Source organism: Pseudozyma hubeiensis (genome assembly GCF_000403515.1).
Source record: "Pseudozyma hubeiensis SY62 DNA, scaffold: PHS8, whole genome shotgun sequence".
Taxonomy (NCBI): Eukaryota; Fungi; Basidiomycota; class Ustilaginomycetes; order Ustilaginales; family Ustilaginaceae; genus Pseudozyma; species Pseudozyma hubeiensis.
In genome coordinates, this window is record NW_012133790.1 from 111,578 (window position 1) to 136,887 (window position 25,310).

Here is a 25,310-nt window from a genome sequence, read left to right on the forward strand (position 1 = left end):
ATTTGCCCAAATTGAGGCTCAGCAGCGCCTGTCTGTAGCGGATTCACGCAAGAGTCCGCATGCATATTGAGCTGGAAGCTTCTTTCTCGCTCTCACACACACAACTCTAAATTGACACCGCACTAAAGTACCCGACTAACTCTTCCCCTCTCTCCTACGTCGTGCAAAACCATCAACATTTGCTTCCACCCGACTCTGACCGTTCCATCATACAGCAGTCAGCGTCGTAGGATCTGCTCCTGCCGTCGACACCCTCACGTGTTGCTTGCCGGCCTGGCCATCGTATAAGGCGGAGTGTGGCGATCATCGACCTTTACCCACGGCTCTTTCTGTAGACCTTCGACCATCGTTGCAGCTCCGAGGGCGCCATTCCCCAGACAAGATGAAGGCGAAGCTGCTGCCATCCCTTCTGGCGCTTTCATGGACGCTCTGTCTCGCTCTCGGCCTCTCATCCACGGGAGGACTGCTCGTGCGAGCTGACGCCTTTGCATCTTCTCATCCACCCGTGGTGAGCGATCCCGCCGCCGCCAATCAGCACCTCACACAGGCCAACGCAGCTCTTCAGTCCGGCCGATACCAAGATGCTCTCAACTCCTTCGATCTGGCGCTACAAGCCGATCCATCGTCATATCTCACATACTACAGGAGGGCCACAGCGCAACTCTCGCTCGGCCGCACATCCGCTGCACTACAAGATTTCAACACACTGCTCGAGCTGAACCCAAAGTTCTACAAGGCGTACCTCCAACAGGCCAAAGTCTACCTCAAAGAAGGAGACTACGACAAGGCCAAGCAGGCGCTTAAGACGTACGACTCTATTCGCGCCGAGAAGGGTGCTGCAGAGTCGAGCCCTGCGGAAGCAAACAGTGTTCGCTCCAAGCTCACCTTGGTCGAGACATCACTCAAGTCGCTGAACCAGCTCGTTAAGGAGCTCGACAAGGCGCAGAAGGGGGATTGGAAGGGCAAGGCGAAGGAGGTAGATCCGACCAAGGTGGACCACTGCATTCAGCTGGCTGGCGAGGTGCTCAAGATTTCGCCGTCGCATCTCGAGACGAGATTGACTCGCGCTCGCTGTCAGACCATGAAGGGAAATGTGGAAGACGCCATGGCAGACTGGACGCGCGCTGTTCACCTTTCCCCTTCGCCCTTCCTGCTTCGACGGCTGGCGGTGCTCTCGTACTTTGTCGTCAGCGAACCCGGCTCGCAGAGCAGGGATGCGGGACTTCAACATCTCAAGGCGTGTCTCCACTCGGATCCGGACAACAAGTCGTGCGCCAAGATGCATCGAAAGATCAAAGCGTTGGAAAAGGCCTTGAAGAAGGCTCGCAACTTTTACAATTCGCAGAGCTACCGCGCTGTGCTCTCAGCGCTCAAGGGCGGAAAGGTAGGCGGACCAACGGTGGTGGATGAGATCAAGGAGGCCATCAAGGCTGCCACCGAGGTGCAGTCGGGAGACGAGGAGGCGTTGATCCCATCGACGTACAAGGGTGATCCGGTTCAGCAGTCGGGATTGCTGTTTGAACTGCACATCATGTACTGCAAGTCGTACACCGAGCTCAACGACATGTCCAAAGCCATGCCCTTCTGCGAGCTGGTGCTCGACAAGGATCCGGACAACGTCGAAGCCGTGCTCGCACGTGCCGAGCTGGCCCTGCAACGCGAAGAGTACGACGCGGCGGTGCGCGACCTCACCAAAGCCTTCGACGCCTCCGGCCGCACCGACCGCAGCATCCACCAGAAACTCACCACCGCGCAGAAACGTCTCAAGCTCAGCCAGAGCAAAGACTACTACAAGGTGCTCGGTGTCAAGCGCACCGACGATCTCGCGACGATCAAGAAGGCGTACAGGAAGATGGCGCGCGAGAACCACCCGGACAAGGGCGGATCGCAGGAGAAGATGGCCCAGATCAACGAGGCGTGGGGCGTGCTAGGCGATGACGAGCTGAGGAAGAGGTACGACGAGGGTGACGATCCGAACGACCCCATGGGTCAGCAGCAGGGTGGATATGGGAACCCGTTCGCGCAGGGTGGTCATCCGTTCGATATGTTCTTCCAGCAGCAGGCGGGTGGTTTCGGTGGTTTCCCCGGCGGCGGCTTCCCCGGTGGTCAGCAGTTCCACTTCAAGATGGGTTGATCTTCCCACAAGGGCATGACCACACAAGCATGTACCTAGCATCCTTCGTCGTGGATTTTCTGCATCTCATTCCTTCCGCCGTGTGCACTTGGATACCATTGAACCGCTCGCAACATATCGTAGATGGACGCAAGAATGGTAAATGCGGAAACAAAGTGGGATGCTTGGATTGAGAGGGAGGTCGATTCTGTCACAGCGCGAAGCAAAAGACTTGAGAGAAAGCTCGTTCAGTTTCGCTCTGCAAAGCGGATCGAGTATGCCGCCGATCGAGCTAACGGCCATCACCGCCGTCCACGCTGCGGGTTTCCGTGCACTGCGCCGATACAACCATTCGCCACTCGAGCTGTTCATGATACGAAATGACATTTTCTGATGCATGTCTCATTGGCGAAATTACAAGAAGTATTCGACTGCCTCGTGCTTGCCCGCTCCATTCCCTGTCGGGCCGCCAGTCAGATGATGCTGCGTCGGCCCATCCCTCTCGTTCTCCGGTGCAGCCTCAAACGTATTAAAGTGCTTACTGCCGTCCGGAAACACCTCGAGTATACTCGCCATGTTCCCGCACCGATAACAGTAATTCGGGGCGCTCCATACCGTCGAGAGTCGATCGTCGTAGAGAACGGAAAAGCCTTCCATGCACAGCTGGTGTGCTCGTAGGATGTGGTTCATGTTGTTGCGATGCAAAAAGTGTTTCACGACCGAGGCGCCGAAGGTGTAACCTGCACCTCGGGGAGAGATGGCGAACTCCTCCTTGTCCGGATCTGGATCTGACCATACGAGATCTGCCATGGGGCCTTCGTGTGGGATTTCTCGGAAACGATCGATGATCTTGACCTGATCAATGTAGTGCACCGAAGGGGAGAGACCACCGTGTACGCAAAAGATCTGATCGTCGATCACCACCGACAACGTCAAGAAGTCAAACATATCTGTAAAATACGTCCACACATTGGCACTTCCGTACTTGCGCTGACACTCGGTGTAAAACCCATACGTCTGCGTCACCGCCCTCGACTCGTGATTCCCCCTGATCAACTGCACTCGATCCGGATACCTCAGCTTGAGACACGTCAACAGCGAGATCGTCTCGACCGAGAACAACCCCCGATCGACGTAGTCGCCCAAGAAGAGGTAGTTGGTGTGTGGAGCGTACCCGCCGATGCGGAAGATCTCGATGAGGTCGTAGAACTGGCCGTGGATGTCGCCGACGACGGTGACGGGTGCAGAGATGTGCACGACGTTCGACTCGCGCATGAGGATCTCCTTGGTCTTTTCGCAGATCTCTTTGAGCAGCGCTTCGCCGAGCAGCTGTTTTTTGAGGAGCGTGGCGATGCACGCATCCAGGTCGAACGCCATGATTGTTTGGGCGAGCTGTGGCGTTCCGGACGAAGCCGGTGAATGCGAAGGGAACGGGTGCAGATGCGATCGAATGGAATGGGCAGGGATCGAGGAAGAAGCTGGTCGCGCTAAGGGCTGGTGTAAAGGTCGAGCCGAAAGCTTGGATTGCAACAGCAGCGTCTCGCGCAGCTTCCTGCTCGTAACGATCCGGACTAGCACGAGATCACCGTCACTGTTCGCCGAAGCTTCTTTCTTGAGATTTCGTTTGCTCGTTTGTCGAGCGAGTTCGTCCAAAGACTCGGCTTGTAATGACTCCGAGCTGAAACTACCACGAGACTCGTGCTGCTCGTGTGTCAATCTATTCGTCGCTCGCGCTTCCTTGGGTATGGGTATCGAGGAGCGCAGTGATAGACGATATGCGTATGCTTTTTTCAAGGCGTGCGCCGATGCTATGATGGTATACGTAGGCTAAATTAGCAGATATGCGTGGCTGAGTCGATTCTAGCTGCTCCAGGTGTGTCGGGAATCGTTCTCTCCTCGGCCGTTCCGAAGCGAGAGAGTGCGTGAGAGGGAGATGATCAAGAAGGTCGATCGGAAATGAACAGCGTCGTATGCTGATCACATTCACAATGCTGTTCGTCGAGAGGCTCAAGCGACTGGACAAGGAATGGTCGAGAGAAGCGACGAAGAAGTGCAGGTCATCGAGTACAGGTGTGGAGTCGAAGATGCATCTCAAAATCAAAAGCCGAACGGTGCTTATTTCGCGCCGATTAGATGTGTTACATCGCAACCTCTCGAAGGACCTGCGTTTCGTCCACGCTCTCAGCTGCTTCTCGCAACACCACATCACACGACTCGAAGCGATACGAAGAGAATGCATTGAAAACAAGCACGCAGCTGGCGCGAAACGAACCTAGAATGGCAGCCTGCTGCAAGGCGAATGTGAACGAAGAATAAACGCAGCACAAGCATGATAGGGATATGCGAAAAGAGAGAAAAGACAGTGAAAGAATGTGTGCGGATGCGCCGGTGAAAGGGAGGTAACGTGTTCCTTAGACTATGCGGAACGGGTATGGTTGAAAGCGCCATCAGAGAATGAGCGCCTCGCTTTTTGGACGTTGGTCGATCGACTTGTCGCTTCTCGGAATCACATCACATACGCGCTGGGAACGACGCCGGTCTGTCCCTGCGTGTTCCTTGCCAGCCACCAGTGAGGGTCCTGGTCGTCCAGAACCTCGATGGGTTCGCCCGCCGTCAGCGGAAGCTCCGACTCATGGTTTGGCACAAAGTCATAACGAGCATGGGCAGGGATGCCCTCCATGGGCGAGTCCTCGTCGTCGCCGCCAAAGCCAGCCGCGGCCGCTGGGGCCGCACCAGCAGCACCGAGCATGCCGGTAGCCATGCCAGCCTCGGCAGCCGAAAAGCCGTCGTCCGTGTGGTACTGGGTGTGAGCGCTCTGACCAGTGCGGCCGCCGTCGCTGTGGTAGTTGGACTGGCCCGCTTCATCGCCCATCTCGCGCTGCTCTTGCTGGTATGGCTCCTGCCCGCGGTGACGCGAAGCCGCTGCTGCCGCTGCAGCTCCTCCACCAAGACCGGCTGCAGCTCCGATGCCGGCAGCAGTGGCTGCGTTGCCGCCGTGCTCGCCAAGCATGGCATTCTCGGTGGCTGCATTGAGCGTAGCCAACAGGCTTGAGGGGCGCTTCTTTTCGCCAATGCCGAGCGACTCGTCGCTGCCGGACAGCGGAACGTCCACGTCGCGCGACTCGGGTCGTCGTCTCGCAACAGCCCAGATGAGGCCCAGCAGCACCAGCAGAAACACGATCCCGAGTCCGATGGCAATCGAGATGAGAATCACAAGACCCACGGCAAGGTGGTGCAGGTTAGGGAATTGCAGCACTTCGGTGGATCGAGTGAAAGCACGCACAATACCGGAAGAACCGTCCTGGTTGGTGGCCAGCAAGAAGGGCGAATAGCTTTGACCATCGAAGAAGACGCTCGAGATATTGCCGTAATCTTGGGTCGTCAACGCGCCGCTCACCACGAGCAGTCGGTTGTCCTCCAGGATCTGGTTGCTAGGGTGTGCTTTGGAGATGGGCACAAAGGTCAACTGCGAGATGCCTGTAGCTGGTAGGAACTGACCGGTGCCGACCGCGGTGTACTGCGTGCCGTCCCACCTGACTAGATACGGAGCGCTTCCGTCGGCCGTACGTCCAGCGACAAAGATGGCGTTGGCATCGAGATCGTCGACACTCACCGCGGTGGCCGGTCCAGGAATCTGATTGGAGCCGCCACCGACACTGCCCAAGCTGGACCACATCTGCGTGTCAAAGTTGTAGCTGACCAGCGAGGCTTCGGCACCATTGACCGTCATGGAGCCGGCAAGGATGAGCAGATTGGCCTTGCTACCGGCAAAGTCGATGGCCGAGATCTGACCGCTCAGACCAGCGCTCAGAGGACTCCAGCGCATGCCGTTGGTGTCCCAGAGACAGACGTTGGCACATGGGAGCGAGCCAGCGGACGCAAAGCTGCCAGAGACGACGAGCTGCGTAGAGTCGGGTCGGTGGTCGATGGCAGTGACCGAAAGCACCTGGCCGGAGCTGGCGGAGAGCGGAGCACCGTTGGTGAGCCAGCTTGCCTTCTTGAGATCGTACGCCTCGAAGCCTTCGTCACCGCCGACGTACAGGATGTCCGAGTCGACGAGCAACGAGCGCACCACCGAGATGAACTGCTGATTGGTGGTGGTGGGCGGCACAGGGAAGGCCGTAGCGGCGTTGGTCGAGTCGTCGTAGAAAGCCAAGTTGCGAATGCCCGACGTGGTCGTGAAGTTGCCGCCAAGGATGTTGACGAACGATCCGTCGTTTCGCTGCCAAAATGTGCTGGCGAGGATCTCGTTCTGGCCAGTCGACATGAGCGAGGCGGGTGTCATGACGGCAGCACGCCTTGTCAACGAAGATGCAGGTGCAGAGGGTGCATCGACGTGGGCGCCTCCCAATGGTGACCTCGGAAGCACCGAAAGCAGCTTGGAGCCGAGACCCGAGCTCGAAGCACGCTTTTGAACGTGAATTCGCTCTTGCGTTTGTCTCTGTTGGAGCTGCTGCTGCTGCTGCTGTCGTGCACTGTTGACGCTGAGCCTGCGCGCGAGACCGGCAGACGACGATGCTGATGCGGAAGAGCCGGAAGGTGTGGCAAATTGAAAGTTGAGCGACTCGATGATCGGCAGGTTGCCCGACTGGTCAGGGGCACGCATCTGAGCGGCACCCGAGGCAGACTGCAGACTCAGCGCACGGACGCTTCCGGCGAGGAAGCTCTGCTGCGTGCTCGAGGCATAGTCTGCAAAGGCGGCCGTCATCTCTGCCGACACAAAGCTGGACTGTGTCTGCCAGGCGTTGGCGGTCGAATTCCAGACGGCGTACCCGCCGCTCTGACCGGTGCCATTGACAGTCGCAAACGTGCCGGCAACCAGTATAGCGTCGGGACCGAGAGGGTAGATGTCAGAGACAGCGCCATCGGGACCTCCTCCGAGAGCGGTCCATGTATTGGCGTCCGGATCATAGCGAGCAATGTAAGAAGCAGCGACGGCGCTGTCGGCAGTGCTCGTAAAGCTTCCACCCGCATACAGAGCATTTCCCAAGCTGGCCAGAGCCGCGACTGGACCGTTGAGACCTCCGTTGGCGACTTCGATGGGAGTCCTACCGGCCGAATCCTGAGAGAAGCCGGCAATATTGGCAAAGCTGACGTTGCCACTCGATGTGAAGGATCCGCCAACAAAGGTGCGCGATCCGACCGAAGCTACGGCAGAGACGGCCGTGTCGCTGGCATTGCTGCGCACACCGTTGGCGTAGAGCGTAGCTGCAAAGGCATCTAGATCCGTCATGGTGGTGTTGGGCAGGGTGCCGGTGCCGTTGCCCTGAATCGCCGAAACGGCCGAGTCGAAGAGGTTGTACTCAAAGACGCCGAATCCGGTGGAGCGGCTCATCTGAAGCGTCTCGTTGCTGTCGCGCAACAAGAAGCTCACCTTGTCGGCGATGACAGTAAAGTCGCCACCGCCAGAAGGTGCGGGTGCATCGGAGGGGATGGAAAGCACCACGGTAGGCTGGAAGCCCTGAGCGGCCTTGTTGACTTCACCGCTGTAGATCTGAACGGTGCGATCGTCTTGATTGGTTTGCGAGACGCGCGTGAGGTTGCCTTGCGAGCCTTTAACGGCAAACACGTTGGCCTGGACGTCAGTGCGCTGTCCGCACTGCCCACTTGCCTGGCACCCGGGCACAAACATGTTGATGGTATAATTCCCGTTGACGGGGATGTCGACGGAGAAGGTGACGGTGGCGGACGAGGCGGCAGATTGCAGGTTCGAATACGAGTCCGTGTAGGCCAACACTGGCTCGACGGTGCCGGCGAGCGTGTTGATGGTGCTCGGATACCAGCCGCCCTGGTTGGTGGCGGACGAGTCGGTACCGTTGACGCCGCTCTGATCCGAGTTGCAGGCACCACGATTCAAAGCATTGTAGGCGTACGCCCAGCCCCCCTCGGAGAGCAGCTCGAGGATGTGCAGACCGGCACCGGCGCCGTAGTATTCTGTGGCGGTGAATTGGATGCCGGTGAGCTGCTTGATGCCGCCTGGCGCATTGTTGGCGGGGGTATCTGCTATCAAGAAGTCCTGATAAGGAAGGGATGCATCGTGCGCTAGAGTACAGTTGGTGGTGCAGGTGGCGTTCTGATTGGTGGCCGGGTCGAGGTAAATGAGTTCGAGCTCCGTGTTGTCGGGAATCGAGACGATGCCGAATGTGCGCGTTCCGCGACCGTCGACAAAGGTGTTTCCTAGTCGGATGGCACGCACGTTGAGTGCGCGGAAAGCACGCGCGGTGAGTCGGCCGTCAACACCATCTTCGAACAGGTACGAGTTGCCGGAGCCGTCGGCGCCCTGTGGACACAGGATCTGGGCTGGGTTGTTGAAGCCGGCCTGGTTGGAGCTGGGCCCGCCGACGAATTCAACTTGACCCAGAGAGAATGGAGTGAGGGCAGCTGTGAGCGAGGATGCCGAGGTGTTGGTGCCTGAGGTCATGCCGTTGGCACCCATGGAAGCAAAGCGCGTGTCGAAGCTGCCTCCGAAGCGGATGAGCGAGTTGTTGCCACCTTGCGTGATTGTGTTGACGGCGCCGTCGAGACCGCCAAAGTCAACTGGATTCCATGCGGATGCTGCTACGTCCCACTGAGCCACGTTGCCAAGGTATCGATCGGTGGCGCCGTTCACGGGTGCAGTGAAAGAACCGCCGACGATGAGCTGCTGATGCTCATTGTCACAATACAAGGCTTGTACGACGCCATCGAGACCGCCAGCCATGTCGTGGAACGTGTTGGAACGAGGATCGTACGAGGCAATGTTGCTGACGGACGTGCCGCCTATGGAGAAGAAGTTGCCAGCGACAAAGACAGTATTGGGGGACGACTGCATCTGGCAGATGGCACGGATGGTGCCACCCTGTTCGGTGGCGCTGATGAAGGAGACGGTGCCATTGTTGGCGCGAGAGAGCAGGGAAGATGCTGCTGGATTGTAGGTGGCATTTGGGCTCGCAGAAGAGCCGGTCTGGTTCCAGAGCTCGATGCCTGCGAAGGAGCCTGCGATGCTGACGGCACCAAGGAGATCAAAGTCGATGCTGGGGAAGTTGGCGATGGATGCATTTGCAAGAGGTATGGCGGCAGTGAGGAGGAGGGCTGATTTTGAAACGGCGCGTGTCAGCCGTGATGTGGATGATCGTGATGACGACCAGTGTCGATGTGATGTGCTCGCCGTTGCGGCGGAGGACATGAGATGCGTCATGGTGGCTATCGCTTTCGCTTTACAACGAGCAATCGGGCTTCGAGACGGCTGTCGAGGCTGAGTAAAGACGCACCCGGCGGCGAAGGGAGGACGACAGATATTAGCAGCGACGAATCAGAGCATTGGGATGGAAATGCAGTCGAGAAGCCGGCCCAGCCCAAACGAAGAAGGTCAAAAGAGTGTGATGAGCCGAAGTACGATCGAAAATCGATGATAAGCAAGCTCAAGGAGACTGATGCTGAGGGCGGTTCGAAATGCGGCAGATGGTGAACCAGAGATGGACGCGGGAAGGGACTGGACGCGAGAAATGAGGAAGGCCGGCTGCGCGCCTGAGCGAGAGAAAGGAAGAGGTAGAGGAGAGCGATGCAAGAAACGAAGCAGGCTGCGAGGTGAAAGGTCGACGAGGCAAAGGTGACGAGGTGAAAGGCGGACGGGTGATGGTGTAAAGGTGAAAGAGACGTCTCACATTGCCGTAGTGGCGCTTGGCGGAATCCACCCGAGAAAAAAAGGCTCGTGGCGAGGCGCGCTCCAAATTCACCACAGCAGCTTTCGGAACAGCGAGCGAGAGCGACACAGCAGCAGTACAATGATTCTTTGTGACACGCTGCACAACACGCTATGTACACAGAATTTCTTCGGAACGGCTTCGATGGCTCACCTCGCTCCCGCTCGCTGGAGATGATCATGCTTCAGCTAGCCTTTAGCCAGGTCGAAAGACAGAAAGAAAGTCTGAAACGGCGATCTTTCTCGAGCATGAGCAAGCTGATGATCCACGCTTTGTGAGATGCACAAAAAAAGTGGAAGGTCATTGCGAGTTTTATGAAGTCGTACAGCACGACTCTGGGTAGATCACATCGACCCACCAATCTGCCCTCATACTCCTTTGTCTGACACGTTCTCAATGTTGCCTGGCGCCGAAAGACGAACACCAGCCAAGCAATTGATGGCAGGTGGCACCTCGCTTGCATCCACACAGCTAGAGCATGGTGACGATCGATCGGCACGTATTGATGGGCCAAGCATCTGCAGAATAAGACTCGCTCCCGAACGACTGTGTTCTGGGCCGAACCGCGGGAGCTGCAGGCTGCACTGCAGAGGGGGGCAGGTTGAGAAGCGACTCGACTGTAGGTGGGCAAACGCTGCTCCAAGGGCGTCGATGGAAAGATCTCTTGCATGTTGACACAGGGGTCAAAACGGTAAACAAGACCGAGACTGCTCTGCTGTCCAGGGTCTCTGGTGACCTGCCTTGACGAGAGTGTGCGGTGTGAGACCAACACACCGGCGCGTCGATTTTTTAGCACCTCAAAGCTCTGTTCCGTCTGTTTTTGGCGAGCTTCGACAGGATCGACACGGCGCAGCTATATTTGGCGTGCATGATTTGTTAGACCAGCTTGATTCGAATTGTCGAAAAAAGCTGCCGTGCGAAAGGCGAAGCAAGGTCGATCACGATTGCAGTTGTGCGCTCTGCAGTTGGAAAAAAAGGCAGTCGACAAATTGAGCGTGTCTGGTTGGTTTGAGAGTCAAAATCTCGGAACCGATCTGGAGTGGAGTCTGAGAGCCAGATTGGCAAGAAGCTGGCTTCATGTGGCAGTCTGCAGCTCGACGATATCACTGACCTTGCTCGATACCTTCTTCTAGATCGTCACCTCGTCCCTCGCAGCTCCCTAACTCATCTGACTGGCACACATCAAGATGGTCGCCACATCCTCCGCTAGCATGCTGCTTCGTCGCGCACCCGCCCTGGCCGCCGCAACTGCCGCTCCGGTGCGATCACTCCACTCGACACGCATCGTCCGCGCCGGTGCTTCCTCCTCCAGCGCCGCCGACGAGGAATACCCAAGCGAGAACTTTGGCGCTCCCATCTGGCGCTACGCCTTCCTCGGCGCCATCGCTACTTTCGGCCTCTACCGCATCTCGACGCTTCACGCCGACCCTCATCCTTCTCGAGCTTCGTCTTCGGGCCGTTCGGCACCGGGCAACGAGTCGGAAGACAACTTCCACGACGACGACGCAAAGCCATGGCTCACCCGATACATCGAGCACTGGACCACCTCGCCAAGCGTATGGAAGGAGCGCAACGCCAGGCACCTCGAACTTGTGAAGGAAAAGGCCGAGGAGCGTCTGCTGTTCCAGGATGCTGAACGTCCACCTGTTCACCGATTGCGATACACTCAGTGAGTAGCTGCGTGCATGGAAGATGCGCTTCGAGTGTGCATCAGCTGACCTTTTATCCATTCTACATCGTTTTTGGGAAACAGGATCTTTGAGCAAGCATCGCCTCACGCCGTCGCCCCTGGTTCGCAAGTCGATCTGTCCGACCTCAAGATCAAGCGAGCTTCCGAGTGATCTTCTTGCGCATCCACACTAGAATCTTTGCGACAGCAGTGCAGCAATATAGCCACATATTCCACCACCACACAGTCCTGGATTGATTAATATCGATCTGATCAGTGCATCTGCAATTGCTCGACGTAGCGCACAGCATTCAGCGCGTTGATGAGCGCCAACTCTCACACTCCTAACGCATCATAGTCAGGCAGCAGACGGGCAAGGTTGAAGCCCGGCTAGCCGAGGAGGGTATCACAGTTTTGCATGCGGTTCGTTCTTGGACAGTTGCGCGGCTTGACGGATCTTTTTGCAGAGCTCTTCGGCTTCCTCATCGTCGAGCTCTTCACGTCCATGCCCCAGTCCCAGTGCCGCCAGTGGATTGCTCGATGCTGAACTTTTCTTGGCCTTCCCGTCCGTGTTTGGTCGCATCGCAGCGGGGACGATGTGGAAATGAACCTGTCCGATGGGCGAAAGACGGCAGAATCAGCTGATGAGTTCGAGATGACTGTCCAAGCCGTAGCCTACGATGGCGAACTTACATGAGGGACAAGCTGTGCGTAGATCTGATTGGTGATCACTTGCAGCCTTTCGTCGCCAAGCGCTGCATCATAGATGTCACCGAGTAATATGAGAAAGCGATGATTAGCGTTCTTGTCTTTCACAGAAGGAGTATTATCGAAGGAGAACTCACCTTTGCCGACAGCTCGTGTCGTCTGTACGAGCGCATGCGACAGTGAAGCTGCCGTCTCCTGATCCAGATGGGACACTTGCTGAACGTGCTTCTTGGGGATTACCAGCGTATGGCCCGGTCTCAGCGGCAGGATGTCCAAAAAGGCAAGGTTGTGCTCATCTTCATAGACGATGTACGCAGGAGACTGCCCGGCAACGATCCGACAGAACGCGCAGTCGTCGGAGAGATCCTTGCTCGCATCGAAGCGAGCTAATGTGTGCGAGGTCATGGCTTTTCGGTGTATGCTTCCAGTTGGTGAAGCTGGAATAGAGGTCGCCGTCGAGAGAGTCGGAGGTGGACGAGGCGATGGTCGAGGCTCGGTTATCAGGCAGATTCGAATAACCGACGACCTTTGCTGCTTTGCTGTTCCTTGGCCTGTCGTGTGTGGGGAAATCTCGGCTGCCTGTGCGCTGCTGCAACTTTTTGGGTTTCCGCATTTTGATCGACGTTTCACCTCCACTCCGCAGATCATGTCGGCTGGCTCGTGACGATTCCAGCTTACTCGACCTCCTGCTTCGCTCCGCCATCCATCCTCCTCATCACACCAGAATCGTCAATTCCGTGCTCTTCTCGATCGCAATACCACAACATGTCGTACACGGGCACGACAGCGCTGTTCGCTCCCGGACCCAACCCACGAGCGCCCGCACGTCCCTGGCGATCCGACGACTTCTTCGCCGTCGACGATCGCGTTCGCGGAGGTACCAGTCACTCGCACACCGCCATCGTCCAATACCCTCCCAACAACCGCGGCGAGCTCGTCTTCTCCGGCTTCCTCGATACGCTCACCCTCGGTGGTGCCGGCTTCGCTTCGCAATCCTCCACCACTCCCTTCCCCGTCAAGCTCAGCAAGGACGACTTCATTGGTCTTCGACTCGTCGTTCGCAAGCAGGCCAATTGGGAGGAGCCATCGCCCCCTTCTGATGGAAGCAATCCGGGAGGTGGCAAAGGACCGGTGACGTCCTTCGTGTTTGAGATCAAGACCGAGGAGCCAAAGAGGAGGCCGGATGGTAGGAGGGAGAGCGTGGTTGTGTGGGAGTGGAGCTTCACCCTCCCCCAAGGCGACGACGATGTTCAGGACGGCAGACTCAACATGGCGCTCACCAACGACGACTTTTGGGTGTTCGACTCGACCTGGTCCGACTTCAAGCCGTTCTATCGTGGCAGACCCGTCGATCCAGACACCGCCGGCGAATTCAACCCCGCAAACACGTACGAATGGAGCCTCATGGCGCGGAGCAACTTCCAAGCTCAATCCGGACCCTTTGCCGTTCAGCTGCACAGTCTCAACGCTCTTCCCACCGAAGACCAGTTCTCAGCCACCGACCCGAATGCCGTCGCCTCAGCCTTGCCAGTCGAGCAAACCGAACCACACCCCGAGTCATGGCTCGACGAAAAATCGCACCATTCCTTTCGAGCCACTTCCTTTCGCGTCCCCTCCCCCTCCGGAACCACATCTGTGACCGAACGCTCTTCCGGAGAGTACTACGGCTTTGCGCTGTTTATCTTCGCCACCTTGCTGTGGGTCGGATGGATAGCGTGGGCACTGACGCCGGATCACGTGCTGCAGAGTGTAGGCATCGGATGGTATCCGAATCGCGAGTGGGCGTTTTTGTTGCCGGCCTGGTCCTTGTTCGCCGTATTGGCCGTGTATGCCGGGTTTATTGGATTGAACGCGAGGAACACGCCGGAGTTGGGTGAGGTCGTGAACGTTACCGATACGGCGCAGAACGTTCTGCCCATCTCGATGGAGGACGAGATGCATCTGTTCGATGATCAGGATAGGCTGGAGAAGAGTCTGCATGATATCTACGATCTGCCTCCCACCTATGTCTCCCGTCAGATGCATTTGTGATCATTCCGGGTCTTCCTCGGCAATCTCAAGCAGGTTTTCGATGATACTTTGTGCATTTCATGGTATATATCTCTCTGGCTGGCTATGGGTATGTGTTTCTCAACGGAAGAACGTCCTGGCCATAGGTCCAGACTTGACCAACTTCATCGAATGCCTCGACTTCGCCTTCGACTTGACCTTTTTCACCCCCGCCGCAGTCGACGCCTTCCTCTTCTGATCCTCGATGGAGAAATCTGGCAGATCCACCACGTCGTCATCCCGATCATCGTAGAGCCAACCGTTTCGGAACGAATCGTGTTCATCCTCGTAGGTGGTTTGACCTGCTTCCGCCACTTGCACTCGAGCGGGTTTGCGGTTTGACAGGAGGCTGAGTGGTGCTCGTGGTGTGATGGAGAGGGAAGAGTCGGGGATGGTGGTGGAGGGGATGCGTTGGGCGTTCGAGTAGCGCGATTTGGGACGTTTGGCGGAAGGTGCGGGAAGCGGGGTGGAATGGGTGAGGCCGGTTGAGGAGGAGGGGGCGAACGGGCCACGGTGCGGGTTGAGACCGGGGACGTGGGATGTCTCGTCGGTAGCTGTCCAGTCAGCTAGACCGTATAGAGAGGGGGAGGGGAGGGCGGCGGTGAGGAGGTGGTTGGGCGTCTCGAGCGAGGAAAAGTCCGCGATCGAGGGAAGCGGTGGTGTAGAGGCTCGAACCAGTTCCGATACTCGACGGGCTTTGATACCGAGAGAAGAGGTGGTGAGGCTCGGACGTCTTCCGTTTCCTGCATTTGTGATGGTGGCAGCGCCTGGAATGGCTGGGGTCGACTCGGATTTGACGACGGGCGTAGCGACGGGGATGGAGGAAGGCTGCTGCTGACCGACGCGGAGTGCGCCACTGTTGACGAGCGTGTGACGCGGACGGTTGCGACGAACGGCTCTTTCGTGGTCCTCGTCAGCGTCTGTAGCGGTCGGGAGGGGAAGCAGCGTGTCGTCGTCGGGCTCGCCTTGATCGTCTACTTGCTCGCCCTGTTCAGGCCGAGCCTCCGCAGCGTAGACCGAGAGCGAGCCGTACGAGCGTCTCTTCTTCGGCGACAAACCAGTGTCCATAGGCAGCGGCGGATGCGAGCTTGCTTCCGCTCCCGTCTCGTACGTCTCCTGCACCGGCTCTGCTGGCTGCTGACGAACATCTTGCGAAAGCGATTTGACCAGATCAGCTTGCAGCGGTTCGGCCGTGAATCTGGGACCTTGCACCGAGAAGGGTGTTTTGGCGGGCCCCGTTGCGAAGGTCGATCTGACTGGCGTACCCACCATCGTCGCTGCCGATCCAAACGTCGCCCTCGTTGGCTGCTCCAAACTCCCCGAGACCTGCCTCAACAACCCCTCGTGATCCCCCGCCCTCATCACCCTCGTCACCTCCGCCCTCGGCCTCTGACTCAACGGCGCGTCCACCGCCCTGTAGCTGACCAACTCCCTCTGCAGCACCCGGTTCTCCTCCTGCGCGCGTTCGAGCTGCCACCTCAGGTCGATGTTTTCGTGCTTGACATCGTCCAGTTCGTGACGCACGCGATCCATGTACATGATCTTCTGGTTCGGATTGTTGTGGCTCAGAAGCTCCGAGTTGAGCGCCGACAGGCTGGCGACCTGCTCCTCGGCCAGTGCGTTGCGTTGGACGAGGTGCTTGGTTTGCTCGACGAGCTCGTTGTAGAGGGCCTCGTAGTGTTCGGCTTGGTTGAGCATGGACGCCATGCGATCGCGATCGTCTCGCCATGCTTTTTCGGCGACCCTGGCGTTCTGCAGAGAGGCGGCGAGGGAACGGCATGCTTCGGATTGGGTGTCGGCTTCTTTGCGCGCCGAAGAGGCTTGCTCGGTTGCAGTGGCGAGTCGCTTCCGAAGCGGCTCGATTTCGGATAGCTGTTGTACAAGGGTGTCGATTTCTCGTGTCTTGGCTGCGATCGAGGCCTCGAGGGTTGCCACTTGACTGCGTGTGGCGGCAAGAGCCTCTTCGGCGGATTTGGCCTCGGTGGAGCGTGCAATGCACCTGGCTTGCAGTTCCGCAGCTTCGTCCTGGAGCAAAGCATTCCGCGCAAGTGCGTCCTCAAGCTCCGCCCTCACGGAGCAAGCGGATCCTGCATCTATGTCGAGTGCTTCGGTGAGGCCGGAAAGATCGCCCCAGCTCGAGCTCTCGCCGACGCTGCTGCGTTGCTGTCGTTCTTCTTGCTGCTCGATGAGGCGAGAAGCGAGCCGACGTTCGGCAGCAAGCTCGGCAGCGATGCTGTCAAGGTCCGCTTCGAGAGTCGTCGCAAGCTGTTTGGCAGAGTCTCGATCTTGCTGCACCTGCTTGACGACGGCTACGAGCTCGTGGATCTGGGCAGCTCGCTCCTCTGCGACTGTCTCGATCTTGATACGTTCGGTGGCGTTTGCATGCCACATGGACCTCAACGAGTCCTTGTCGAGCTCCAATCGCTGCTGCACGGTGCCGATGTGCATCGAGACTGCTTTGGCGACCATGGCGAGATTGTGTGTGTGTTGCTGCTCGATATCGTCCATGTCGTTCAGGAGGTCGTCGATGCGAGACTCGAGTTCGGAGCGCGCTGCATCAGTTACTGCCTGCTGCTCGTGTGCGATCTGTGCGGCTTGATCACTCTTCGCTTCGATCTCGGCTTTAAGCTGTTGAATCTGGGCGGTAAGCTCCACTTCGATCCTTCGAGCATACTTTTGCGCGTCGATAGCGATGATCTTGTCCGAATCTCTCTGAGCCTGCAAATCGTCGATCAAGCTCTGCTTCTGTTTCAGAACGTCGTGCGAGGCGGTTCCTTGCAGTCGAAGAGCCTCCAACTCGGACTCGATGGCGGCATACCTCGTCTGCAGCTCGCGCGCTCTTGCTTTTTCGGCAGCAACCGCGTGGGCAGCTTCGGTGGTGTCATGCTTGCGCCTTTCCTCCTCCTTGTGCAGCTTCTCGGTAAGCTCGTCGATCTCCTTCTGCCTCCTTGCTTTTGACTCTTCGTGCACCCTATGCAGCTCTCCCAGTCTCGACTGTAAGTCCGATAGCTTGCTGCTCTTCTCTTTCAGTGCAGCATGAGACTTTTCCCACTTTTCGAGGCTGTGTTTGAGCTTTGCTTCGCGCTGTGCCGCGAGTCGTAGTTCGGTTTGCAAGTCGCCGAGTTCATTCTGAACAGTGACCTTTTCGTGCTGCAAGTCCTGAATCCTGGACTCTGCCCTGATGAGTCGATCTTCGATCTTCAGCTGGGTCTTGATCGCGTGTGTTGGTGCGGCTGCGGAAGTTGTGGTGGGGACAACATTGGATTTTGTACTGGGACCGAGTGGTCGACGCACGACGCTGACGTGAGGAGCTGCCGTCGGAACGTTCTCGGCGAGTGGTCTGCGCGACATAGTGGATGGACGATCAGGGTAGAAACCCTGCTTCCAGTGCGGTTGCAGCGCGGTAGGATGGGATGCGTTGGGTCCAGGCGTGATGGATGATGGAGGTGGATAGGATCGAGGCGCTTTGGTGATTGTGCTGGGTCACAATCGAGCAGCGGCTGGTCGGAGCCGAAATCAGTCAGGGCGTGCTGCAAGTCCGATAGAGCGAGCGGATGGATGGATGGATAGAAAGCTGCACTGTGAATGGCCAGGGATCGTACAAGCCACGAGGAGAACGCTGTGTTCTGCCTCGCCTAACAGTAAATACACTCTCCAACGTGCAATTGCGCCGTCTCGCAACCAACACTCACTCACGCGTAAATCAGTCACGTGAACTTCTTGAGCTCAAATGTGGGGGAAGTGGTCTAACACATTGTTCCAAACTGCGTTGCAGTGCGCCTTGACCAGCAATTGTGAATGTCGCATACACTTGACATGCTGACTTCTCGCAACCATCAGCAGCATCACCCATTCAGCCCTTCACTTCAACACAAGGTGGTCAAAATCAAAGTGCTTCCGGTCAAGGCATAACATTTCGGGTGCGTTTGGAAAGGTGCAGCAGGTGGTAGCAACTGGCAGCAAATCCCTTCCGCTTTCCGGGAGCCCAAAGCCATGGCGAATCCTCTCCCGGCCTCGACGCTGCATGAGGCGACAACATCAGAGACACCCTTGCCGCCAATACCGCCATCCAAATCCAACGATCTGTCGCACGATGTCGCCCTTCAGATCGATCACATCCTGTCACCAGACAAGCAGCAACAGTCCAACGGGGCCAGTGCGCTGCCTCCCTTCAGCCTGGCCGAACGATCTTCTCTCGAATCGCAGTTGGACCAGCTCCTCACCTCGTCCACAGCGCAGGACGAACCAATCAGCCTTGTTTCCATCGATCGGGTGCAGGCTGTGCTTCGACTTCAGATTCGAGCATGTCGACAACAGATCACCGCGCTCACAGCCGAGCTCGAGACTGAGATCGACACCAACCGCATGACCCAGGTGCAGCAGGCCATCGCAGCGCTGCTCGAGCAACTCCACCTCATCAGGGAGAAAGCGCGCGAGTCTGAAAACGTCGTCAAGGAGATTACTCGCGATATCCGAAGCCTCGACATCGCCAAACGCAACGTCGTCTCCAGCATGACCGCGCTCAAACGCCTCCAGATGCTCGTCAACGGTGTCGACCAACTCCAGCGCCTCGCAGAAACCAAACGCTACAGGGAAGCCGCATCTGCTCTCCAGGCTGTCAGATCGCTGCTCGACTTTTTCCAGTCCTATCGCGGCGTCGAGCGCATCGCCTCTGCGTGGAAGCAGGTCAACGATCTGCAGAACGGTCTGCGCACTACCATCATGAAGGACTACGAAACCTTCTTCTTGCACGATCCCAATCGCGCGGTTCGATCCACCAACCTGCCAGAGTCTGCTCTCGTCATCGACGCCATCGGTCCGGAAGCAAAGACGGCGCTCATCGACTGGTATTGCTCGCTCCAGCTGCGCGAGTATCGCCGCATCTTTCGCGCGACTGATGAGGCAGGCCAGTTGGACAACGTGTCGAGGCGTTTTGCGTGGTTCAGGAGGATCCTCAAGGTTCATGAGGAGGAACATGCACCTGCCTTTCCCGAACAGTGGAAAGCGGAGAGGTGGCTCATTCGCAAGTTTGCCGATGTCACAAAGGAGGACCTGCGAAGTGTGCTCATCCGCGAGCAGTCTCGACTCAACGTATCGACTCTTATGGAAGCGCTCAATGCGACGCTCGAGTTTGAAGCTGCTATGAGCCGGCGCTACAACACGTCGTTCGAGGAGCTGATTGCGCCACCTACTACTGCAAGCAACACTGCTGCGCAATCCCAGCAGCCGCAGCAACGTCCGGAGCAGCCGCAAGTCCAGACACTCTCCGCAGTCTTCGACCCGTACCTCGGCGTCTTCGTCGAGGCCCAGGATCGAGCGCTCTCCGAGATGTTTGTCCAGTATCGACGACAGGGTGCGCGCATTTCGCAAGACGCAGACCATCAGGCCATCGCAGGATTCGGTGCCGATACTGCCTTTGATGCTTCGGCGGGGATCGATGGTGCCACGTCCAACTCGAACGGAGGCACCACTGTGCTTCCCTCTTCGACCGAGCTCTTCTACTTTTACCGTCAGACGCTCGAGCAGTGTGCACGCTTGTCCAATCGAGAACCTCTGCGCGACCTGTACGAGGTGTACCGCAAGTGGCTGCGCGTCTACGCCGAAGAAGTGCTGCGCCATTCGCTGATACGAACCGAACCGACACGTCGGTCGATCGACGTTCGACCCAACATCTCCGAGATCCAGAAGTGGTGTTTGGTGCTCAACACCGCCGATTACTGCGCCAGCACGTCGAGTCAGCTCGAGGAGAAGCTGCGAGAAAAGATTCATCCTGAGTTCAGGGGCAGCATCAATCTGGACGAGGAGCGCGAGATCTTTACCACGTTGGTATCGTATGCAGTCCAGACGCTGGCGAGGGAGCTCGAGCTGTGCTCGGAACCGATATGGAACTCGATGCTGCGACCGGTGGTTGCGTGGAGCCAGGTGCAACCGAGATCGGGTCCGACGACGGCGAGCAAGTCGCAGTACGTGATGGATATGGCCAGTCTGCTGGAGCAGATCGGCGTGGTTGTGAGGCAGGATGTGGAGAACAAGAGGTACGTGCGTAGCTGGTGCGACAAGGTGGTGGGTGTGTTGGCGACGAGGTTCCTGCAAGGGTTGGTGAGGTTGCGGCCGTTGACGCAGGGGATGGCGGAGCAGCTGTTGGTGGATGTAGGGGAGTTGAGGAAGAGTTTGATCGAGCTGCCGAGGTATCCGGTGGACGATTTGGCGGATTCTAGCAAGACTGCGACCGAGGCGAGTCTTTCGCATTGGACACCTGCGCCTTCGGCGGAGCAGACCGCCTTGTCGACGCAGGCGGCTTCGTACGTGCGCTACGTGCATCGGCTCACGGATCGCATCGAAACACTGCTGCGAGTCATCCTTGCACCGTTGGAGGTGGACCGATCTGCGTCGAATTTCAACGACGATACGGCCAGGATGGATCTGATCGAATCGTACATCAAGCTGGTCGGCGATCGATCGTTTTCCAACTTTTCCAAGGTGCTCGATCTCAAAGGAGTGCGCAAGGTGGATCAGAACAACCTGCTGGATCGCTTCATCCAAGTGACGGGTGTCGACGATGGCGCGGCTGGCGAAGGTGCGCAGCTGAAGGATCAGAGTTTCCTGACGCAGCTCGATATGGATCCTTCGGGACAACCTGTTCTGTCTTCGCCGTTCAGCGCCTCGACGCCGTCGTTTTTGGACGGGAACGCGAGGAGGGACAGCGGGGTGAATACGAGGTCGGCGAGTCTGTTCGCCGTGGACAGCTTGAAGAGTCCGACCATTGGTGCGGGTGGATTTGAGGGGAGTGCGGGGACAGGGGCGGGAGGAAGGGCGTTCAGTGATCTGAGAAAGTTTGGCAACTTCTTCGGGGCTGCATTGGGTCGGAAGGATGGTAGCAAGCAGTGATGCGCGAGTATCCATGGCATTTCGACTCGAGGATGTTGTGTACGGAACGCCGTTTGTGGCTTTGAACGAAGAAGTTGCACAAAGTCGCCATGGTTTGGGTGTGAGAGCAGAGCACATGTTGAGATTGCAAAGATGTGTGTGACTGGCAATGATCGGAACGAGAGAGGAGTGGACACTTCACTGTGATCGCGTTCCTCACCTTTTTCCACCTCGTCCACCGCCTCTTCCTCCTCCTCCTCGTCCACCTCCCCTACCACCACCTCGACCGCCCCTTCCACCACCGCCACCTCTACTCCTGCCCTTGGCATCCTTCTTACTCGGTCTAGCGTTTTTGTCCCTCCTCTTCTCCTTGATCTCCCTCTCCTTCTGAATTTCCCTCGCGCTCTTGACCTCGTCCCTTGCGGCCTGTCTCTTACTCTGACCCGGTCTGCCCTTCCCAAACACGGGCTGCTGTGCCTTGGGAGCAGTGACCTTGTTATGCCTGTACTTCTTGAGACCCATAACGCTTCCACCTGCATGCGGCTGGTCGTGCGAACGTCTCGAGTTGGATTCCAGCTCGCCCGTCTTGGGCATATCGACCCTCTTCTCTCGCTTCCACTCCTCGAATCGACCCGAACGGAAGGACGCGGGCAGGCGAACGCCCGATTCGGTTCGGATCATCTTTTTGTTGTCTGCTCCGACGGTGCCTTGGATGAACTTCTTCTTTTTGGAATCCCAGCGCGTGACGTTGGGTCGTTGGGACTGTGTGCCGAGCGTGGCATCGTCTCCGGCTAGGTCGAACGAGGCGGCGGAAGCTTGTTGGATGAAGGAGTCGGTGTGGGAGCGCGGGTTGTTGAGCGAGTAGCCGCGTTCCGAGGTGGAACCTTGCTGCTCGTAGGAGAGGTAGAAGTTCGGATCGCGGTAGGAAGCGGGTGTGGCTTTTTTGGTGGTACGAGGGCGTTTGGAGGCTGGTGCGGCGGCTTTCTCCTCGGCGTCCGAGTCAGGTTCAGACTCGGAGTTTGCGCCGTCGTCAGGTCGAGCAGATCTGCTTGCCTTGGCGGTGAGGCCCGTGTCAAACGCAGCGAGAATGTCGGCTTCGTCGGCTTGCTCGAGATCCACGGTTGCATCTCCCGCCGCTGCCTCGTCGTCCTCATCACCTTTGCCAGCCGTCTTCTTCTTGCCCTTCTTAGCAGCGGCAAGCTTGACATTCGTCTCAGCGTCGTCATCCTCGTCCATGGCGTCTCCGCCCTCCATGGACCTCTTCCTGGCTTCGAGCGCTTCGGCCCTCTTGGTCTTGACATCCATCGTCTGCCTCCTGCTCCTCATCAGCGCACCCAAGGGCGTAGCATCTCCCCTCATCCCGATCTCGAATACCGTCTCTTGCGGTCGGAAAGCATTCACTTTGGCCAGCAGCGCCGCCCTCTTGGCCGCCTCTTCCGCGTCCTTGACCGCCTTGCCTCCATCAATCTTCGTCTTCTCCACCACCTCACCACCGAGCACACTCTTCGCGGCTTCAGCCATCTTCGCACCGTTCAACCCATACACTTCGGAGCGCTTGATGACGTCGTGGACCGCCATCTCTTCCAACGGCGATCCGGCCAACGTCCAATCCGGCACCTCGCCTTCGCTGCCGGAAGCGGTGCGGATGTTGATCTGCTCGATGCTGCCTGCTTTGACCATCTCTTTGGCTCGACGGTGCGATTCCTGCGAAGCTTTTGCGATGGACTTTTCGTACTTTTGCTGGGCGCGTTCGGCGACTTGACGAAGAGCGGGGAAATCGTGTGCGGTGGACGAAGAGGTGTTTGTGAGTGACGAGCTGATGAACTCGGATTCGAGGTCGAGCGCTTCGCGAGGGAAGGTGCCGAGGACGAGACTGTCGTGCAGACCGAGCGGAGCGGCGAACTCGACGTCCTTGCCACCGGCAATCGCAGCGATGGCGGTGTGGGAAGAGACGAGGGGCCGCGCAAGGAACAGCTGCAAATCGCAGAGGTAAGGCAGCTCGGCGTTGGTGCACATGCTCCAAGCCCAACCGTTTCTACCTGCACGCGCGGTACGTCCGACTCGATGCACAAAAGTACGTGGCTGTGGCGGGAAGTCAAAGTTGACGACGTGCTCGAGCACAGGCAAGTCGATACCACGGGCGGCGACGTCGGTGACGATGAGCAAGCTGGTCTGACCACGTCGGAACCGAGACATTTGGATGCCTCGCGTGGCTTGGTCGAGGGAAGAGTAGATGTGAGAGCATGCGTAGCCGGTGGTGGTGAGGAGCAGCAGCAGGTACTCGACGTGGTGCTTGGTTGCGCAAAAGATGATGGTCTGGTGGGGGAGCAACTCGAGCGCGCCTCCAGGACCGCCGCGTTTTCGCTTGGCGAAAGGCTTGCCCTTGGTCTTGCCTTTGAAGTCGACTTTCCTGTTGCCGAAACCTCGTCGTGGCCGACCGTCACCCTCGTCGTTACTCGCGTCTTCGTTGAACTGAGCCTCTTCGTCCAGATCTGGCTCAGCTTGCTCGCCGAGAGGGACGCCAATGACGTCTCGCAGCAGCAAAAGCAGAGCAGCCTCCTTTTCGGAGGGCTTGACGCTAAAGAAGGCCATGCGGAGATCGGCGCTGATCTTGCTGTCCGCATCGAGACGTACGAGTTTGGGGTTGGCCTGCAGTCCCGCCTTGGTGAACTCGACGAGCTTTTTGGGTAGCGTGGCACTGAATAGCAATGTCTGTCGCGTGGGAGGCAGCCGCAACAGCATCTCCTCGAGCTGTTCGGCGAATCCCATCTCGAAGAGACGGTCTGCTTCATCGAACACGACATACTCGACCGCCTTGAGGTCCAGATTCATCTCGACGGTAAGGTGAAGCATTCGACCGGGAGTGGCGATGACGACGTCCGGGTTGTTGGACATGATGGAGAACTGCTCATCGAGCGACTCTCCACCGACGATCATAGCCCAGCGGATAGCTTCTCCGCGACTGTCCTGACCCTCGCCGGGGTCTGCCTTCCATCCTCGAGCAATCTCTTTGCCTACTCTCAGGATCTGCACTGCGAGCTCTCGCGAGGGGCAGAGGATGAGACTTTTGATGCCGAACGTGCGCGAATGACGGCCATTGAGACGGTTGATGAGGGGGATGAGGTAGGCGAGCGTCTTTCCTGAACCAGTGCGAGCCATGCCCACGACGTCTCTTGGCGGTTGCGACATGATAGCTGGGATGGCTTGGCGCTGAATGGGTGTTGGTGTGTTGAAGCCGCGAATGAGGAGCGAGCGAAGCAAGGAAGGATGGAGACCCATGCTTTGGAAGGATCCACCTCCTGTGACTATTCCGGAACCGAGCTTGTTCTTCCCCTTTCCTGACAGTGCCTTCTTCGCTACCTCGACGCCTGCTTTGACGTTGGCTTGCTGCATGACAGCAGCGATGAATCGGGCGTCATCGTCATCGTCGTTGGGGCCTGCGCGAGATGCATAGGCCTTCTTTGCAGCCTGCTCTGAGGAGGAGAGCGTGGGAGCCGGTGCGGGACCGGCTGCATCGACGAGGAGCGACGAGGTGATGTCGAAGTCATCGTTGTCATCGTCATCGTCGTCTTTTGCAGATCTCTTGGGTCTCTTCAGCGGTTTGCTGGATGAAGCGGCGGCGTTGCTGCGTGTGGCCTTGGACTTGGTCGAGGTTGGGCGAGCAGCAAAGTCGTCCTCGCCGTCCGAGGCGAGAAAGTCGATGGTCTTGGCCATCCTGGTCGAGCTTGCCTCTCTGCAGCTGGTGCTGTACGTAGCGAGCAGCTTGATGTAAAAAGAGAATAGCCGTGAAGGGTGTACCTGGTAGCGAAGAAGAAGGAGGACAAGGCCGCCGCCGAGAGTCTTGCTTGCTGCTTGTTCCAACGCAGAAACGAAAAGCTCGAATTCCGTCCAAAATTTCGGAAGAAAGCCAAAAGGAAAAGGGAAAAAAGCCAAATTTGGATTTTGGACCCTTTTCGTCGTGTCACGTGCGTTGCCCCACGCCATCAGCCAAAAGGTCAGCCAAAACCTCCACTCAATCTGACAGAAGCGGCTGAGTTGCCTGTGTTGTTCTGTGCCAGTGTACGCTGATACTTTCCGCGACGTGCAGCCGTGACAGGTCGGACAAGAGCAGAGGTTGTATGTGTGTGACTTCAATGGGTCTGTTTCCCTGCTGCGTCGTCGTCCCATCATCATCGACGCTCGATACGCAGATACAGCAGCTCGAGACAGAGACGGACGTCGC

General features: G+C 57.8%; 9 protein-coding genes across 9 annotated transcripts; 4 read left to right on the top strand and 5 right to left on the bottom strand.

Annotated features, from left to right (window-relative positions):
* Positions 1 to 382: 382 nt before the first annotated feature.
* On the top strand, positions 383 to 2,134 carry PHSY_000538 (hypothetical protein; the record flags this gene model as incomplete). Its single annotated transcript, XM_012331175.1, has 1 exon — positions 383 to 2,134. The coding sequence occupies one exon, from the start codon at positions 383 to 385 to the stop codon at positions 2,132 to 2,134; it is 1,752 nt and encodes a 583-aa protein (XP_012186565.1).
* Positions 2,135 to 2,527: 393 nt separating this feature from the next.
* On the bottom strand, positions 2,528 to 3,490 carry PHSY_000539 (hypothetical protein; the record flags this gene model as incomplete). The annotated part of the gene is made up of 1 exon (XM_012331176.1): positions 2,528 to 3,490. The coding sequence occupies one exon, from the start codon at positions 3,488 to 3,490 to the stop codon at positions 2,528 to 2,530; it is 963 nt and encodes a 320-aa protein (XP_012186566.1).
* Positions 3,491 to 4,619: 1,129 nt separating this feature from the next.
* PHSY_000540 (hypothetical protein) lies at positions 4,620 to 9,278 on the bottom strand (the record flags this gene model as incomplete). The annotated part of the gene is made up of 1 exon (XM_012331177.1): positions 4,620 to 9,278. One exon carries the CDS (start codon positions 9,276 to 9,278, stop codon positions 4,620 to 4,622), a length of 4,659 nt encoding a protein of 1,552 aa, XP_012186567.1.
* A 1,728-nt stretch (positions 9,279 to 11,006) lies between these two features.
* Positions 11,007 to 11,468, top strand: PHSY_000541 (hypothetical protein; the record flags this gene model as incomplete). The annotated part of the gene is made up of 1 exon (XM_012331178.1): positions 11,007 to 11,468. One exon carries the CDS (start codon positions 11,007 to 11,009, stop codon positions 11,466 to 11,468), a length of 462 nt encoding a protein of 153 aa, XP_012186568.1.
* A 402-nt stretch (positions 11,469 to 11,870) lies between these two features.
* Positions 11,871 to 12,820, bottom strand: PHSY_000542 (hypothetical protein; the record flags this gene model as incomplete). Its single annotated transcript, XM_012331179.1, has 2 exons — positions 11,871 to 12,074; positions 12,158 to 12,820. 2 exons carry the CDS (start codon positions 12,818 to 12,820, stop codon positions 11,871 to 11,873), a joined length of 867 nt encoding a protein of 288 aa, XP_012186569.1.
* Positions 12,821 to 12,937: 117 nt separating this feature from the next.
* On the top strand, positions 12,938 to 14,203 carry PHSY_000543 (hypothetical protein; the record flags this gene model as incomplete). The annotated part of the gene is made up of 1 exon (XM_012331180.1): positions 12,938 to 14,203. One exon carries the CDS (start codon positions 12,938 to 12,940, stop codon positions 14,201 to 14,203), a length of 1,266 nt encoding a protein of 421 aa, XP_012186570.1.
* Positions 14,204 to 14,302: 99 nt separating this feature from the next.
* On the bottom strand, positions 14,303 to 17,572 carry PHSY_000544 (ER to Golgi transport-related protein; the record flags this gene model as incomplete). Its single annotated transcript, XM_012331181.1, has 1 exon — positions 14,303 to 17,572. One exon carries the CDS (start codon positions 17,570 to 17,572, stop codon positions 14,303 to 14,305), a length of 3,270 nt encoding a protein of 1,089 aa, XP_012186571.1.
* Positions 17,573 to 18,214: 642 nt separating this feature from the next.
* PHSY_000545 (hypothetical protein) lies at positions 18,215 to 21,109 on the top strand (the record flags this gene model as incomplete). The annotated part of the gene is made up of 1 exon (XM_012331182.1): positions 18,215 to 21,109. The coding sequence occupies one exon, from the start codon at positions 18,215 to 18,217 to the stop codon at positions 21,107 to 21,109; it is 2,895 nt and encodes a 964-aa protein (XP_012186572.1).
* Positions 21,110 to 21,304: 195 nt separating this feature from the next.
* Positions 21,305 to 25,261, bottom strand: PHSY_000546 (hypothetical protein; the record flags this gene model as incomplete). Its single annotated transcript, XM_012331183.1, has 1 exon — positions 21,305 to 25,261. The coding sequence occupies one exon, from the start codon at positions 25,259 to 25,261 to the stop codon at positions 21,305 to 21,307; it is 3,957 nt and encodes a 1,318-aa protein (XP_012186573.1).
* Positions 25,262 to 25,310: the final 49 nt, after the last annotated feature.